General features: G+C 31.7%; 1 protein-coding gene across 3 annotated transcripts in view; it reads right to left on the bottom strand.

Annotated features, from left to right (window-relative positions):
• Nucleotides 1-1562: 1562 nt before the first annotated feature.
• The window catches only part of LOC148300638 (sodium-independent sulfate anion transporter-like), an 18668-nt gene continuing 862 nt past the window's right edge, over nt 1563-19368 (bottom strand). For 2 of the 3 annotated variants that reach the window (XM_088274502.1, XM_088274503.1), the window contains exons 2-14: nt 18840-18924; nt 15616-15777; nt 12320-12390; nt 11933-12128; nt 9869-9973; nt 9104-9219; nt 8850-9024; nt 7350-7517; nt 5904-6065; nt 4753-4893; nt 4523-4668; nt 3692-3871; nt 1563-2533 (exon numbers count right to left, since the gene is read on the bottom strand). In XM_088274502.1, the coding sequence (XP_088130628.1) occupies nt 2324-2533; nt 3692-3871; nt 4523-4668; nt 4753-4893; nt 5904-6065; nt 7350-7517; nt 8850-9024; nt 9104-9219; nt 9869-9973; nt 11933-12128; nt 12320-12390; nt 15616-15777; nt 18840-18876 (1869 nt within the window). In that variant the 5' untranslated portion in view covers nt 18877-18924 and the 3' untranslated portion in view covers nt 1563-2323. Of the gene's footprint in view, nt 2534-3691; nt 3872-4522; nt 4669-4752; nt 4894-5903; nt 6066-7349; nt 7518-8849; nt 9025-9103; nt 9220-9868; nt 9974-11932; nt 12129-12319; nt 12391-15615; nt 15778-18839; nt 19089-19368 lie in introns of those variants that run through there. The other variant, XM_088274501.1, reaches the window with a different exon arrangement.

The following is a 19368-nucleotide window of genomic DNA, read 5'->3' as shown; positions in this document are numbered from 1 at the left end:
ATCCCTAGTTTAGAGTGACATATATTAAAGAGAAAATATGCAGCATTTATTACTGTGTTGACCCCACCAGGTATTGAATATAAGATATCATGCATTTAATTGACTACATAAACAGACAATATCTGAACTACAATTCTTCATTAAATAAAAATACTTATTCATAAAATATTTTTTTTTGATATCACAGAATTTATGCAATATTTTAGCTATTACTATTTAGTTATAAGCAGTGGCGTGCGATGCATAAAGGTAGGGATATAAACACTGTCCAACTATCCTACAACTGTAATAGGCATTTATACAGGCACCTATAAAAACTTTGTATTTTCTGTTATTTACTACTCCACTTTTGTTTCATCTGATTTTCGTCCTCTTGCTTATCATCTCGCTTTTACTCAGTCGGCGCTTGAACGCGCGTTGGAGCGGATATCCCGTCTATGACTCAGCTGGCGGCAATTTAGTAATTGCTGCGAGCTGCGTACTACAATTTCCATACAAATATGAACTGGGGTCTTTTGGTACCCCGCTTCGGATCACATGTCATTTTTGGATGATTATAGTATGTGAGAGGTTAAAAACTCATTGCACACCACTAGTTATTAACTACTATATTCACACTGGAAATTAAAAGAGCAAAATCTGCACAAGAAAAAAAATTTATTAATTTATCTTTTTGCATTTTAAGAAAAAAGAGTCATTTAAACATAAAATAAGTTGTATTTACAATTTTTGATGAATTTTGATTTTGTGTGCTTTGCTCACTAATTCACACTTTGAGTAGACTAGTTTCCAAGGTCAATTCCGCAAATATTGGTGATACCGTGCATAATACACATTTTATCACTGTATCTAAACACAGTTAATTGTATGTTATCGGATTCGTCCAATAAACACACAACTATGTACTGATAAATTTATAGAATGTGTAAATATTATGCATTCTATCACTCACATTGTTCAGCTAATTGATTATTCATTTAGCACAGTTAAACCATTTTCAAAGTAAAAAATCTCTCTCCAGTGTTAAATTAACCTTAAAATTAAACTAAAAATTTATATGCGTTGATAAATCATACCGCTCACTCCTTTCAAAAACGTCATAAATCAAAAAACTTGATTTTTCAGGAGAACGTTTTTAAAGTTAAAAAATATAATACAATGTATTAAAAATAAATATTAAGCCAATTACTGAACTTTTTACTGTGCAACAGATCTTTTTAAGTAAAACCTGAAGGTTTCTTCATTTGAAAAATATTTACTTTATTTAAAAAAATAATTAAACAATACCTTTTCTTGAAAATGCAAAAACAACACTTTCTGCCCTGTAGCTGGTAAATATTAAGTTAAAAATCTCCTCTTTTGCTGGCATAAAGTACATTTTATGGGCATTCCGAAAACATGCACAACTGAAAATTGACGATTTTTGATTTATGACATTTTTGATTTATGACGTTCTTGAAAGGAGTGAGCGATATATAAATCACTTTGGATAATACAGAAATTCATAACAAATTATGGAATGTTATTACATATTATTATTATTAATATAAATCAATACACGATTTGCGATTCTACATAATGTGTTTAATTTCTATGCAGTTGTTTATGGTTTCCAAGAACATCTTAAATATCCTAATTTGTGTATTAATTTTAAATCAAACACAGATTTTTTGAGTCTACTAAGTTGTGTTTTATTAACAAAAACACATAAAAAATTTAATAAACCAACCTTATATCTTCACCACTGCTAAACATATCTAAATAGAATATTATTGTACATCATCTCTCTCTATCTATACGCTTGCATGATGTCAATAAATTCTTCCTTTCCCAGAAAATAAATATAAGGGTACGTACCTACGTCCCCCATTAGCTACTGTTGTCTCACATAAATTATTGCTGCACATGTTTGTTAAAACTGTCACTTAAAATTGTATAGCTACATAAAGACCGTAGTCCATTTGATCTTCACATTGGTTTGATAATGCCCTAACAAGGGGAAACAATTGTCACAATATTATTTTTTTTATGTGTTTTTGTTAATAAAATACAACTTAGTAGACTCAAAAAATCTGTGTTTGATTTAAAATTAATACATAAATTGAAATGGAGTTCTACAAATTAATATGCCAAATCAATAAATATCCTAATTTGGTTTTCACACTACTGACTAGAACAGTCTAGTAGTGTGAAAAGCTAAAAAAAATAAGGCAATGCCATCGCAAGGCAAAACAGTTGTTAATTGTGTTTCGACTTACATTAATAATAATAGATTTTGGAATTCTACTTAGTAAATACCTCCTCAATATGTACTAATTATATTTTAGTTTTCTTGGAGCGTTGCGGCTATCTTCAGGATTGGTTGAATATCACTATGACTCATTACAATTTGCTCCAACTCTTGGTGTTCAACAAACAATTCAGCGGCGTCGGAATGAACCCCTGTTAAGAGTTCTTGCGACGAGGAATTAAATCTCCAAAGGAAAACCTTTTGTTCCCTGGATTGTAAGGTCTTCAGTAAAACTTTAAAGCTCTGAAATAAAAAAGAAGTGCTTCAATTGAGGACTTTTTTTACAACTTGATAAATTTTTAGTAATTTTGGAATACTCTGAATTTTTCAATTTTACACTACATAACGTGTTAACCGGGCGGGATGCATAAATACGTCAAACGTAAACAATATCAGGTACGGGTAGGACATATGAATACGTCCTTGAAATATATGTTTTTTATATTATATATATATGGACGTATATTTTTCGAACAACAAAGGTGTTAGTCATCCATACATGTCTCGACATGAATTTAAGACACGGAGTGAATCAGTATTCGCGCCCGTTACAAGTTGCGTAATTGGACAGTGGACCGCCCGGTTAACAGGTTAATCGTACAAAATCTGTGGTATCGAAAAATATTAAATTATAATGTATAAAAATATTTACAAAATTAAATTATTCACTTATATACAAGAATGTAATCAAAGGGATTGTACAATATTATTATATAACCATATTAACCACTTAACAGTCGAATTTTGTCGAGAAAATTTGTCGGTGCAGGAAATCATCACTAAGCAGCTTGAAACAAGACTACCCAAACACTGCTCGGGTTAGTCAATAAAAATAAATACATAAATATATTTGACTCAGGCAAATTAATACCACCAAGTTGGAATACGATTTGCCCGAGCAGCATTAGGACTCATCAATGCATCACAAACTCCTTGCCCGAGTCACGCTCGGGATAAACTGGCAACTGGTTAAGTCACCTTCAATATGTGGAATATTGTGGATGGATATTATCGGTAGTTGAGAAACAAACTAATAAAAAGTATAAAAATACTTTAGTGCACGACTTTGATACCCGTTTCACCCAAAACAAGCGTTGAGGATCCCAATACTGAATAAAAATTATAGAAGTAGAACACTTTTGTATTTAGTTGCCAGCAGAAAGAAGGCAAACAAAAATATGAAGAAAAGGCAAAATGAAGCCACAAATGGTAAAAGATCAATAGTTAATACATATTTTAAAAATTGTATATCTATTTTTTCTAATTTTTCTTTTTTTGTGTATGTATTATGTTAAAGTATGATAGATAAGAAAAATAAAAAAAAAAGACTTCACCAATAAGACGCTAGGTGGCTTGGTGGGTCTAAATGAAAAGACTGTTCAAAATTAAATTTGGTCATACCTTGGCAACTGTGACATCAAGATTCTTCACCGAAGTTCCATCAATGACAATGAGGAGTGATGTGTTATGGATTTGGTCCGGGGAGAAGACGACCTTCATAACGCTCTTAGAAAAGTAATCGGCGGAACAGTATAAAAGACTGTCATCCGGTTTCACAAGCAGAACATCTCTAGAATTCACCTTCAATAACGAAATGACAATTCATATTATAGTTGGCTGTTGCTTCTTTGTCCATTTTTTAAAACGATTTTAATTGATATATCAATGTTGATGAAAAAACAATATGAGGTGAAAGCATTTTGTAACGTTTGAAATGATTGGGAAAAATAATCTCAATGAAGTTTTCACCCAAAATGTAAATGGTGCCATTACTTAAAATATGTATACAGCTTTCGAAATTTGAATAATGCAGTTTCCAATCACAGGTAGAATGGTAAATTTTACACAGTGTTTGAAGTGATATTCAAACCAGCCAATGACTGGTTGTAAGACCATGACCAGGTCAGGAGTCGGAATAATCGTTGAGTGCTGGAGGTCCCAGGTTTGATTCCCAGGGGGTGGGTCAAATAAATATAAGTGATTTTTCACTCATTTATTCAATATTACCCTGGACTGGCACCTGAAGCGGAGGGCTAATCACCTTTCCTTCATGTTTTAACAATCAAGATAATACTGCATTTATATGATGCATTGCCCTATATACCATCGGGTACGGATAAGGGTTTTGGAGATTAAGTCTATGAAGAAATGCATAAATGTGGAAGAGGCAAATATTGTTTTTTTTTTGTTTGTAAAGACAGATTGGTGTGGCATTCCATTCTCTCTGCGTACCTTTAATAATTGAGTATGAATAGAAGGTCGCGCAGTAGCTCCGAGGATTATGAGGATATTTAGCAGAACACCAACAAGAATTCCAACCTCCAAACCGATAAACAGACATGCCAGAACGGTGCCAAAGAATGGAAGGAGTTCTATCTCTGAAATAACAAATATGCACATATTTAACTTGACAACAAAATTATTTCATATATCCATCGTATTTAAAAAGATTTTTAACTTACTTTTAGTCTTCCAAAAGAGAGGGATTACCTCAAATTCAACCATAAAGACCATAGCACTTATGATGAGACCAGCCAAAACGGCTTTAGGGATGTATTTGAAGGATGATGTTAAAAAGCTCAGAGAAAGAAGCACCAAAATTCCTGAAAATTAAATACCTCAAAATAAACCACTCGTATAAGACCACATTTTAAAATTTATTTACAGATTGTTTGCGGACACGTTTAAAAGTATCTTTTACATACTACGACCCTAGTTAAATATACTAATTAGGGTCAGGGTTAGTGAAAAAAACACCTGACAAAACAATGTATTAATGCAAACACGACTTGTTTCAAGAACTACATATGTTCTCACCAACAGGTGAAAATTCAAACATTTGAATCACAGTGTTATTTTGCAAAGTTAATGCCAAACCAATAAATTAAAGTCACAATATTTTTCCAATCACATATCCGTCCTAGATAAAAAGTAGTTAGTCTATTCAAATCTATTCAAAATCTATTTAACCACCCTGCACATACGAATGTACATGATACGCGCGACCTACGCGCACGAGAAAAGATACCGGATCCACTGACAAATTTTTGTCAGGTTTCATACCTGACAATATTTTGTGATAACAAACGTGATTTTTTTGCTTGTATATAAAAAAAATATGTCTGAAAATAACCTGAAGGTAGGGTGTCATAATCTTCTTTTTAATCTGGTTTTTCTCAGCTTTATTTCACTTTACATATTCTGAATTATGACACTGTGTTTTTTTTTTAAAGGGATAATCAGCAAAGCTTATTTTTTAGATGCTTGTCTACAGGTACGATAGTAAGGATAGGAATGTAAATGTGAAAAACACATCACAAACACCCAGACCAGTAGAGAATTCATTTAGCAATTGGCGGGAATCGAACCCACGATGCCAGTTTTGCAGTCGAGCGTCTACCCAACTACGCCACAGCGCCTGCCGTTAAATACATAATCTCATTTATTACACATTTGATTTCATATCAATATTACAAATCATCATTAGCGATAAACCCTTATAATACCAATAATTTTCTCATCCAGCATCATAAATTAGTATATAATATTAAATTTTAAAACACATTAATTATATGTATTAAGTATCTAGGTTTTATTCACAAAAAATTGTTACCTGTAAAGATTCCTCCCAAGGTGGTCTGGACTCCAGAAGCATTGTTGATGACAGTCCGGGTGAAGGATCCAGTGGTAGGCATGCTCCGTACAAATGATCCCACAATATTACACATACCGAGAGCTATCATTTCCTGAGTGGAGTCCACAATCTTACCATTCGCTGCAACAATCAAACAACCATTTTAGTACCAATTTTTTTTTGTATGTGTGATAAAATTGCTGAAGACATTGCTGGTTTTAAAAAAAATCCTCTTATTAGGTGTATACAAAATCGAATATATTTTTCTCTAACATTGACCAATTTTAGCATTTCTTTCTGGTATTGGTGGAGAACATATCAAAGTACACAAATGAAACAGCAATTAGTAATAAACATACTTATATGTATTTAAAAATAAATCCAACACGAGAAGAAAAAAAACAGAAAAATTTTGTTCACAAGAATGTGTCAAGGTCGTATGAAATTGGCTAATCCTTGGATTTTTCACTGTCAATTTCATTATCCTCTAATTGGTAAACATTCTAATTTCATCGTCACTATTACTTCTTTTAGTACAACAAACATTATCGTAAAATGTTTGACAGTTGCTTTCAACATCACTATCGGAGGAATCTGACATTGTAAGGGCAAAAACAATAGGTTTTTACAAATAATATATTTCTATTTATCACTAAAAATTAGTTTAATTTGTTTATTTGCGAATATTATTGATAATTTTGAACTTTAGAAACACATAAATTCCCAGATCAACCGATAATATATACTGGCATTATCATCGGTATAAAAACAGTCGTGTTTTTGGCAAAGTGTACTAGAATTGATATATCACATCTCAGCACTCTAGCAGTTAATTCAGCAGTCTCTACTGTCCGACATCTTAAATAATTGGATATTAAACAATCGCATGGTAAAACTGCTAATTTCATAAGTAATAGGATATAGAAGAAATACCCATTCTTGATTGGCTCGTTTGACTTCACTCATGAGGTTCTGGGTTCGATAACAAAAAACAAAATTTTGTACATATTACAAACATTTTTACATAAATACGAATGGAACAGAGAAGTGTCTATTGGCGGTGTAAAGCTGTCCAATATACGATATGCGGACAACACAACACTTTTGGCCAAAAATATGTATTAATAACTCCCAAAAATATATCGGTAGTGTAAAGGCAAAGGGGTATAACTGTAAAAATTTTCATTTTATGTATAAGTTTGTTCCACAAAATGTCTGAAATAGTGTTTTCCATAATCTGGCAAAAGAATAAAGCTGTAGTTGCGATACTTATTTAGTTTTCTTAAGATATGTACCATACATATAAAAATACATAAAACAAATGAGTTATTTAATATCACAAGTTTTTTTTGCTCTCCTGTAAAATTTCGTCTGAGACAGATATACCCCTTTGCCTTTACACGACCGATATTTCTAGATACTCACAGAAAGCTTTCGCAATTGCGACAGCTTCCAGGATAGAAATGAGTGCGATAGTGAGAATGCTAAAATCCAAATGTTCCACCATTTGCACAAAGTTGTAAGTCTCGTTATTAGATCCGTTGGTGGAGAAGGGAGGTAGACCAAAAGGCGGCAACCCCTGATCCACTTGCCCTGAAAATAATTCATAATGATGACTCCAATAAATCTATATAAATTAAAATGCAAATTTTTGTTTGTTAAAAATCCTAATTCACCGGTTGATTTCAAATTTTAACACAATGTGGAATTTCAAAACAGTGTAAGAGATGAAATGTTTTTTTTTCAAAAACAGCTTCTTTACCACTTTTGTAGCACCAAATGTTGAACGTAACAGCAACACTTGTAATACTAAACATTGCGCATGGTGGACAGCATGCTTCTTGACAACTCCTTCCACTAAGCGTTTTAAATGTTTTGATTGCATTATTGTTTGATAGATTTTTTAATATTTTCATTCATTCATATGCATTGAGTGATTAAACATTTTAGAAATGTGTGCTTTCTATTTTTATTTATTAATTTTTTCTTAAATGTTATTTTGTTAATGGAATTCGGCAGCCACTTTGTGGTAAAATCTATCCATTTTTAATTAATGTTTCACTTAGTAAATACCACTATTTCTTAAAATTTACTGTGACACGTGTTTCGATGCATTCCGCATCATTTTCAAACTTTAAAAATAAATATAATAATAAAACGTTAGTCTTCACGAAAGGTGTGAAAAGCGAAACCAGAAATATGGAGATTGTACTTTTAGCCAATAAGTCATCCTTCTACAAACATAATGCATGGATTTCGCAAACATTTGTTTGTTAAAATATAGCATTACCAAACAGATTACTTTGGTTTTATTGTAAAAGTTACAAATTATTGAAATTATTTGAAGAATATAAATCCGAGAATACATAGGGATGACTGTTTTTCTTTTTTTTTCTTTTGCAGTACCAAACATGTGAGGGGCAATGACAAATCAAAGAATCACATCACTCACTCCTTTCAACAACGTTATATATAAAAAATCATCAATTTTCAGTTGTGCATGTTTTCGGAATGCCCAAAAAATGTACTATATCCCAGCAAAAGCGGCATATTTTTAACTTAATATTTACCCGCTACAGGGCAGAAAGTGATGTTTATGCATTTTGAAGAAAAGGTATTGATTAATTTTTTTTTTAAATTTACTAAATATTTTTCAAATGGATAAAAAACATTTAGATTTTACCTAAAAAGATTTGTTGCACAGTAAAAAGTTCAATAAGTGGCTTGATATTTATTTTTAATACATTTTATTATATTTTTAAACTTTAAAAACGATCTCCTGAAAAATCGAGTTTTGTGAGTTTTTTTCTGAAAAAGGAGTGAGCGATATGTTGCTAAATTTCTTGTGAACATTTCAAATCGCATGTCAGCACTCATCATACGTAAGCCATCATAATCACCCAGGGTTAAATTAATGAAACTAACCTGTCATTGCGAATGGTTTCAGGTCATATTTTTCCAAAACAAAAGCCAAAACACATCCGAGGATTATGACAATGGCATTTCTAGCCAGAGAAATCAGCCAGTTTAATTTGTACACAATACTCTTATATGTTGGAACTTCGGGACCAGATGTACGGCTTCCTAGTTTTCTGAGTTCCTGGACAAGAGAAATATATTTATTTTAAGGAATTTTATAATGCGTAATTTGAATAAAAAAATCATAATTAACTATGTACCCGTAAGAGGACCAATATGACTATTGTTACTACGCCCAAGAGTAAGTCCCATAGGTTTATAGTGTCAAAATATTTTATTAAATTAATCCACACTTCGAGAAAAGTATTTGATTTACCTGAAAATATAAAAAGAAAAATACTTAATATTTATTGGAAATTAATAACTTCAAAATTCATAAAATTTCATATACATTATAAGAATAAAACAAAAACTAAATGGCTATTTCCACTCCTATTATATTTGAGCAGCAACTGGGAATCGTCATTATTGACATCATCAGCCTGATGATGTTGTCCATAACGATGAAATCTGGCATCTGTTAAAATAAAAGTCTTAAAAGCTATTTAGTTGTTGTTTTATTCTTATATAAAATTCAGACCAAGAAGTGTTGATGTAAAAAACTTAAATTTTATATAGACCATGTAAAAAAATAAACTTTATACCTACACACATTATTTAATGAAATATGAAATAAAACGACATTTCCATGTCTGTAGCATAACAAGCTGTGGAATTGGTAAGAACATGTAGTGGTTTGTACTGTACATCAAAAGAGAAGGCAATCTGTGTTATGGTTTGTTGTATTAATTTAAACTGTTTCACTTTGCATTTAAAGTCTAGCATACCTTCCTTTTACGAGATTTTGAACTTCTGATAAAATATGGATTTGTAATATTTATTTACTGCAATTTTAAATGTAAGGATAGAAAAGTAAAAATTTATCAAATCCTATGAGGAATTAAATAAATATTTAATATACTTGCCGTGTAATCCAAGTAAAGAATGAAGTTGTGTAAAAGCAATTGTGATAGCAGCTGCCGTTGTGAATCCTGTTGTAACAGGCATCGAAATAAAATCTATTATAAAACCTGCAACATATTTACACAACATATTAACAGAAAGGGATATGCAACAAACTGTTTAAATTATATAAGTCATCAGGAAAGGGGAAAGAAATAGTGAACAGGGTTTATGGCAGCTTTATAATATTAACACACTTCAGACGGGTGTTTTTTACACATCGCTCACTTCTTTCAAGAACGTCAAATATCAAAAAACTTGATTTTTCAGGAGAACGTTTTTAAAGTTTAAAAATATCATACAATTTATTAAAAATAAGTATCAAGTTACTTATTGAACTTTTTACTGTGTAACAGATCTTTTTAGGTTAAACCTGAAGGTTTTTTCTCCATTTAAAAAATAACAAGTTTATTTTAAAAAATAATCAAATATCCTTTTCTTCAAAACGCGAAAACAACACTTTCTGCCCTGTAGCGGGTAAATATTAAGTTAAAAATATGCATCTTTCGCTGGGATATAGTACATTTTCTAGGCATTCCGAAAACATGCACTGAAAATTGACAATTTTTGATTTATGACGTTCTTGAAAGGAGTGAGCGACATGCAGACCGCTGGCAATGGGATTTGATAATTATGTACATATAGTTAAGATCTTAACAAAGAGATTGGTACATAATTTTTATATAAAAACATTAAATATGTAATTCCTTCTATTCTGACTTTTAAACGAGGCCGGCGCAGATGGTAAAAATATCAACAATCGACCGAACAGGTAAAAATACCTTTCCCGTCCATAGTGTGTTAAAAAAAACTTTTAGATTAATTTGTAGTATCTATATCCAGGTGTCCTCAAAAAATGTTATAAATTGCCAAAATGTAAAAAAATTAGTCCTCTTTTTGTAAACCAAATAAATTGTAATAATAAATAGTATTACTAAACAAATCGACCTAAAAACTATCTAACATTAAAACAATGTTTTAATAATGGAAAAAAAAATCCAAAAATATTGGCAGATCACCGTATTATGGTTTGAAATAAAAATACAAAAACACCTGCTCTTATATTTGAGTGGTTGTATAAATATCCTTGGTGTTTTGAACGCACTGTTCAATTAGTCGATATTTACTCACTTCAACATAATAGTTTTTCTTTATTTGACTGACACATTTATTCAGATCACAAAACATAATTGTGTGTGCTCATCGTAGTATGTTTTTAATGTGATAATTACAGCTAATTAAGAATGACATTTCCGTTACATTTGTCCCATATTCAAATGTTCATAGAGATGGAAAATTACTATTATAACAGGGTGCCAGATGCAACAAAAACTGAAAAATTATTTACAGCTTGGGTGTGTCCAAATTCTTTTCACAAATCTGGGTTTCCCCGTTTTGGAGTTCTTTTTACATATTGAAATGTCAACAGATGAAAAATATGGGAGTCTTTACACAAATTATATGATTTGAATTTGAGTAGTATTGTCAATCATGGGTAAAATGGTGAATGTTACACGTGCATATAGTGATCACTTAACCTGTTAACCGGGCAGGACGTATAAATACGTCAAACGTAAACAATTTCAGGTAAGGGTTAGGACATATGAATACGTCCTTAAAATATGTGTTGCGCCCTGGAATGGGCTGGACATACATTTTCAAACAACAACATGTCTACATGTATGAAGACCATACATGTCTCGCATTAATTATTTTCTATTTGTCTGTAATTTTGTATTGTTCTTTGTGATTTATATGTATAAATATGTAAAAAAAAAATATGTATTTCATTATCTTTTCATTTACTTTAAGCATAAATGTAATATATGAAATTACGTCCACTGGGCGTGACGTACTGACACGTCCTAGTGAAGGAGTTTGCGCCCGTTGTATGTTGCGTAATTAAAAAATGAACTCCCCGGTTAACAGGTTAAGCACCCAGACTTCCATATTCATCTTCATCCATGTTGAGATGTCTAAATGAAAAATCTTTTTTTGTGCAAAATATGTTATCTAGTATGACTGACCTAAATTAAAGACTCCTAACAGTAATATGACCCATCCACTGAGAAATGTCAAAAGCACGGCAAAATCAGCTCCATAGCCCAGCACATACTTCTGTGTCATTAGGGCCAATATCGCAGTAGGACCTATCGTCAGATCTTTACAGCTACCGAGTATCAGGTACACAAAACATCCCATAAATCCGGAATACAACCCATACTGAAAGAAACATAAATCAGGTTAGGTTAGGTTAGTTTGTATATTCAAAATTGTAAAATGCGCTGAAATTGTGAAATCTCGCAAATTAAATATTTCACTTTTGTTCAGTGTTGATGGATTGTTTTACTTTTCATTTTCCTTAAAAAGACGCTGATTCATCATAAGTTTGGTAAATGAGTTAGAATACATACTTCAAGGGGTAAATCAGCTACTCCTGCATACGCTATGCCTTGTGGAATTGCAGTCAATCCGACACTTATACCTTAAGATAAAACAAAGTTGTGATGAATTTAAAAAATAAATATTGTATGAGAAAATATTTTCTTCCAGTGTGTGGCCATAATATAAGACACCCAGGCCTACTTCTTACGATTGCGAAAGGCATATGCAAAGGCACAAACTACAGAGGACGACCCCGCTTAACCTAAATGCACCAAATTATCCGACATGCGTTGTAGCGGGTACACCGAGTTGAAGAGACGAGTGGAGGATGGAGACAGATGGAAAATGACCATAAAAGAAGCAAACCAATCAACACACTGATTGTAAGCCACGAAGAGTGTGCGGAATATTTAGGATGTGTATTATATCGACGGCCCTTACGTAAAGTACTCTATCTGCAAATCTGTTACTTTACTGGAGAGAGCTTAGAAGTTTTTTTTAAAATATATATTTTTTTTTAATTAACGGTTTTATCTGAAATTCTAAACTGGTATTATAAATTAAAAAAACGATAACATAATGTATTACATCGTTTTAAAACTTTATGCTTTGTCAAAATCAAGTAGTTTGGGTTTTAGGAGTTCAGTTCATTTTGAAAATTCGATGTAGATAGCGTCTTATACTCCTGAAAACTAGGCGTAATTTATTTTACATTTTTTTTTTGTTTATTTATATTTGTAGATAACGGTCAGTTGATAACGTACACCAAATATCTCAAAATTGACAAAAATGTAGTTAGAGCACGTTACGTAGGGCACGTCGATATAATGGTTGAGCAACAGACTAGTAAAAAGTATGAAAAATCCTTCAATGCATGAACACTTGCATATATGTGCATATGCGCTTCACACACTACAAACGGTTGATACTCCAAGAGCTCTTGATTAGTCTGAGCTATTTTAAAAGCTATCGGAATAAAACTTCTTTATCAATCTTGAAAATATTATGTTTCTTATTTATTGCAATTAGGTCTTACATTGGTCTTTCTTTAACATATTAGTTACCTTGACACTTTATACAATGTCACCATTGTGGAGATGACGAATTATATAAAAACGTTATCAAAGTCTGCCATCTCAAAGTATTTAAGATGACAAATTCTGATTAAAAAAATTCGGAAACACAATATTACACTCCATGGGCTTAAAAGGTATTTAATTCATATAATAAAATTATAAACAATCAGTTTATGCTTTTGTAAGTGGGTTTTATGTCGATTTTAATCTTTTTACGTCATAATAATCCCAATTAAGATAGCAGCATTTCATAATTGAATCATCTAGACCAGGCATGTCAAATTCGCGGCCCGCGGGTCACATGCGGATACCCGCAGTTATATTTTTCATTATTGTAATTCTTCATTGAAATAATTTTTTTGTATGGGAAAATATGATATTCTTTTACAAAATCATAAAGTTGGATCTACTGTACCTCATGTGATTGTCTTTGATAATAAAGTATTCACTTGAAGTTAGATAAAAATGAAAATGAGATTTTTGAGTTTTTTGATGTGGCCCGCCGGCGTACCCAAAATACCTTATGCGGCCTTTGGTGACTTTTAAGTTTGAAACCTCTGATCTTTACTGCCTTATCTAGGTGTTCATAAATCTCTCAACCTCTATCTAAAATATGTCAATTTAAGAAGAAACAAAGCCTAATCGGAAGAAAGAGGAAAGAGTGCAGGTATTTATTTCTCTTTCTAACACATTTCTATCTCTTTGTAACATCTGGTTGACATCACTGAAAAATCAACTTGAAATAAAATTTACACTGCAGTTGCTACCATACCTCTTCAGGTAAACTAAAGCTCAATTATTAATCCCTTTTTTGTAAAGAACAAAACACAAATTTTATACATTTTTCCACAAATTTATTCTACTGGCCGCAGGGTTTTGTTATTACGAATGCCAAAATCAATATATTAAATTCTTATTATTTATATTATTAGCTATATTGTATTAGCTATATTGTATTTTTATTATCAATTTCATTATAAAATGTATTTCACCAAAAAATGGCAGCAGATAAACGAAAAATTATCTGTCTTTCTTGGGAAAATATAGTACAAAAAACCATAAAGATAATAATACGTTTTGAATTTAAAAAATGCTAGTTTGTTCAGAATCTCAATGATGGGTTAGTTACTAAAAGCTGTTTTAACCTTTCTCGTAATGATCATCCAAAAACTACACATAATTCGAAGCGAGTTTTCAAAAGACCCCAGTTCATATTTGTATGGAAATCGTAGTACGCAGCTCATAACTCCAGCTCGTAGCGCCAGCTGGGTTACAGATACCACGTCTTTTCCAGTTCGCAGCCAAGTGCTGACTAAGCGAGACCGAGAGGCCGGAAATCAGATCAAACGAAAGCGGAGTAATCTATTTGTCTCCTTCCTACTGGTAATACCACATTTATTAGAGTGAATGAAATAACATGTCGCTAGCAGACAAAAATGAACGTCCTGATACATAAGTACGTAACACTTGCGGTATCGGCTGATTGTGCTTTTTATCAAAAAAACATTTTGAAACAATTAACTATTTGAACTTATAAAAATAATATTTTTTAAGATTCCAAAAATATGAAGTAAGTAGTTCTTATAATAAAACTTTATCGAATTAAAATTCAAATATAGGAGATTTCAATCCCCTTGTTGAAGCCGGATAGGGTAATCACAAAACACTTTACACTTTTAGCAAGGATAAGCCAGGAGACACACTGACCCAGGAACTTCACACCACATTATTTTCATTTAAAAAAAATAATGTAAAAACATAAAAATTAAATATATAATTTATATTTGAAGCACTAACTTTGTGATTTTCCATTTTATAATTTAAATGAAACTTTTTAAATTTACAGTGATTTTAAAACAAAGTTACATTTTAATTATACAAATTATAAACTTTTTAAAATTAATTAACATTGTTTTCATCACTTTTTTTTTTATTAATACAATTTAACCCACCGGTTTCGACAATACCTTGTCATCATCAGGGTTTATTTTAAATCAAAAACATTAAAACATTAAAATACTCTCACCAAAAGCTTCCACATACTCCATAAAAATCCTGTTTTTAATGTTTTTGATTTAAAATAAACCCTGATGATGACATTGTCGAAACCGGTAAGTTAAATTGTATTAATAAAAAAAAAGTGGTGAAAAAAAAGTTAATTAACTTATAAAGTTTATAAAATGTGCCACAAAGTATCTGCGGAAAATATTCAAGAAATACAAATTATACTTTAAAAAATAATATATTACCTGCAATCAAATCTTGTATGAGAAGTTCGAGTCGGTATTTTGGTAGCCATTCTATAATAGGGATCTTTCTTTTAAGTGTTTTTACGGACCAACACTTTGATATAGATTTCTTAATCATCCCCACGACAGAATGCATGGCTGCTTCCGTCCCGCCATCAACTCCTAAAGTAAAACAATAATACGTTTGATAGGCAATCCTGTGATTTTTTATAATCTCAATTATTGATATCTCGGAATCACCTATATTGTAAATGATAACAGTACATATTGTAATCTAGTTTACGTTATTGACCTCAGGTATATAATTTAACAAGCCACATTGATTGGCAGATAAAAGATACTTATAGATATAACGGAATACTTAAGATATCATCAAAGAAAATTTGGAATGCATTGATTTCCAATGAAAATCAGGTAATTTTTTTTTAGATGGGAATTGCATTTATTATTTACCTAGCTTATTATGTACAAGGTTTATAGATCATTTAGTGGATTTTTGTTTCGTTTAGCTAATTTAATGAGGTTTAAAATTCAATAAGGTATAAAATAAGGTTTTAAAAATTGAGAAGTCAAGAGTTAATTTTATGAAAATTGTAAAAAAAGTTTCAAATTATTAATTTTGTTTCTCTCTTTTTTTGTGTGTATATTAGGTTAAAATAGATAAAAACAATAAAAATAAGACATATCTCTCACTCCTTTCAAGAACGTCATAAATAAAAAAAATGATTATTCAGGAGAACGTTTTTAAAGTTTGAAAATATAATACAATGTTTTAAAAATAAATATCAAGCCACATATTGAAATTTTTACTGTGCAAAAGAGATTTTTAGGTAAAACTGAAGGTTTTTTCTCCATTTGAAAAATATTTAGTATTCTTAAAAAATAATCAAACAATACATTTTCTTTAAAATGCAAAAACAACACTTTCCGCCCTGTAGCGGGTAAATATTTAGTTAAAAATATGCCTCTTTTGCTGGGATATAGTACATTTTCTAAGCATTCCGAAAACATGCACCACTGAAAATTGACGATTTTTGATTTATGACGTTCTTGAAAGGAGTAAGCGATATGTAAAAATAACTCCACCGACAAGACACATGGTGGGTCTCTGCAAAAAAAAGTTAATTATGTTTATAATTTTTTCAATGAATGTATGCAGTAACTGTATTTATATGTATATATGGAGTATGTATGGAATGTGCTACTGTATGGCTGCGAGACATGGTGCCTATCTGAAAGAGATAAGAATAGGCTGAATGCGTTTGAGATGTGAACCTATAGAATAATGCTCGGGATATCCTGGAGAGACCACATCTCCAACGACGACGAGGTACTACGATTAATCGAAGAAAGAAAGCACCTACTCGCGACTATCAACAAGAGACGCGCCAAATGGATCGGTCACGTTTTAAGACGAGAGGGTTTCCTCCACATAATAATAGAGGGGACTTCGGGGGAATAAATGCCAGAGGACGTCCATGGTGCAAATATCTAAGCGATTTATACGAGGACATGGGCTGCTCGACGTATAAAGAGCTGAAGAGGGTTTCGGAAAATAGACTAGAATGGCGAAGGAGATGTTATCAGTTGCTGCAGACCAATCCGCAGGATTGAGACCAGAGAGAGATATATAATAGTCAACAAATATATAAAAAAAAAATGCTCAGTATATTTGGTCAAAGGAACTTTTAGTATTACGCTATAGAGCTCTATAACATGCTTCCATTATCCATTTATCCATAAAGTCATTAAATAACTAAACTATGTATACAACAGTTATCAATATATAGATAATGGAAGTAGATTGAAACTAATAGATTATGTCATTCGGTCATATGATCCATGATTCGATGATTAAAAACAAACAAGTAAATAGTAATAAAGTATAAATGAAATAATTTTCATAAAATGTGTCCTTGACACAGAAAATTGTAGTGGGGGCACATGATTGTAAATTAAAATCAAAATATGCATAATAAAAAGAAAGAACTTCCGAGAATTCGAGTGATGTGGTTGTCAATAATGGGTAGAATTGGTGAATGTTACACGTGTGTAAAGTGATCACTTAAACCAGCCTATGACGGTCGTCAGCCCCGTAAATGCCCAGACTGTCAAAATTAATATGAAAATAACTGCTGTAATTGGAGATAATCCAGATTTTGTGAAGTATTTGGACACACTCAAAATGTTGAAAATAATTTTTCTCTCATACTCCTTTAGTACTAATTTTGCTCGGACGATAAAGTTGCTTCATGCTCTCTGGGAGGTTTAATCTCATATTCAACTTTGTTACCCTGTTCACTTAACTCTAACCTTTAGGAACATCTTAGAATACAGTAGACGCTCTCTTAACCGGCCTTGACGGGAGCGACCCAGGGCCGGATAACGAAAAAGTCGGTTAAAGAGAAGTTACAATTATTTCAAAACACTAAGAAAACAGAACTTTTATTCCGTATTAGAAACTCACACTATTAATTTTTAATTTTAGTTTTACTTAATAAATACCACAATTTATTAAAAACTATTGTGACACGTGTTTCGATGCATTCCGCATCATTTTCAAACACTGTAACAAAGACGGTAAAATGATGTGGAATGCATCGAAACACGTGTCACAGTAGATTTTAAGAAATAGTGGTATTTAATAAGTAAAACTTAAATTAAAAATGGATAGGTTTTACCACAAAGTGACTGTCGAATTAATCAAAGAAAATTGCACGTTAAAAAATTAACATTTCACAAACTGTAAAAAATATATACAGGAAAAAGCCACACATAACAATATTTTTTTTTTAAAATAAAAAAATTCTGTTGTTTTCTGCTGCTTCTTGTGTTGAATCTACTTTTTGAAAGCGTAGTCACGCCATTTTTTATGATTTTATGAACATTACATCTAGTTGCTACTTGTCTGCGTGTATTTTAGGCGCGAGGCATTCCTAGAAGAGGCCAGTTCGGCTGTCCAAACTTAAAACACAGTAAGGGACATATTTTTGTAGTACGTTTTTTTTGCATTTTTGGACTAAATAGAATCTACTTAGTCCAAAAATGCAAAAAAAAACGTACTACAAAAAAAATGTCACTTACTGTGTTTTGAATTTGGACAGCCGAGTTAAAGCGGCGTTGGTTAAGAGAACGTCATAACGTAATAATGTAAGTGTAGTTGAAGTATTACTATTGCACAGATGCCATAAAACTCCTTCTGTTCTGCGTTCTTCAAAACTTACGTTCTGGGAGTAAGTTCACAGTTGACCCGCGTTCCATTGTTTAGTCCGAGGAAATGATGTTTGCACAATCACTAACTAGTCAATACTAGTAGACCAAGTAAAAGATTTAATAATAAAGTCGATGCAATTAAAATACATTAGATAAGAGGAAATTAGCTCTTGTTGAAACATAATCATTAATAATTATACCAAAACATCTCTGCTGCATAGGGTGTCCATTATTAAAACGTTTGAAAAAATGAAATATACCTATGCAAAACAATTCTTCCCAGGAAAATGGTAATCTAGTCGTAACACAAATTTTACCCTAAATTACGGGACATTCGTAATATTTATGACGGACATCCAATTTGTGGGGTGTACTGCAGTGGCGTGTATAGAGAAGTAATTAGGGTAGGCAGTAGAGGTACGTAGTAAGGTAAGTTTAGGTACTTCTTAGTAAGGTATGGTAGGTACTGGTTGCGATTTTATATGTCACGCAGGTAAGTAAGGAATGCACACCCCTGGAGTACCGAGGCAACACATGTAA

The sequence above is a fragment of the Brachycentrus maculatus genome, unplaced genomic scaffold (genome assembly GCF_059751285.1).
Source record: "Brachycentrus maculatus isolate JH-2025_06_01 unplaced genomic scaffold, ASM5975128v1 h1tg000683l, whole genome shotgun sequence".
NCBI lineage: Eukaryota > Metazoa > Arthropoda > Insecta > Trichoptera > Brachycentridae > Brachycentrus > Brachycentrus maculatus.
Note: the sequence above shows the minus strand (reverse complement) of the source record. Positions and strands in the feature narration are given on the sequence as shown.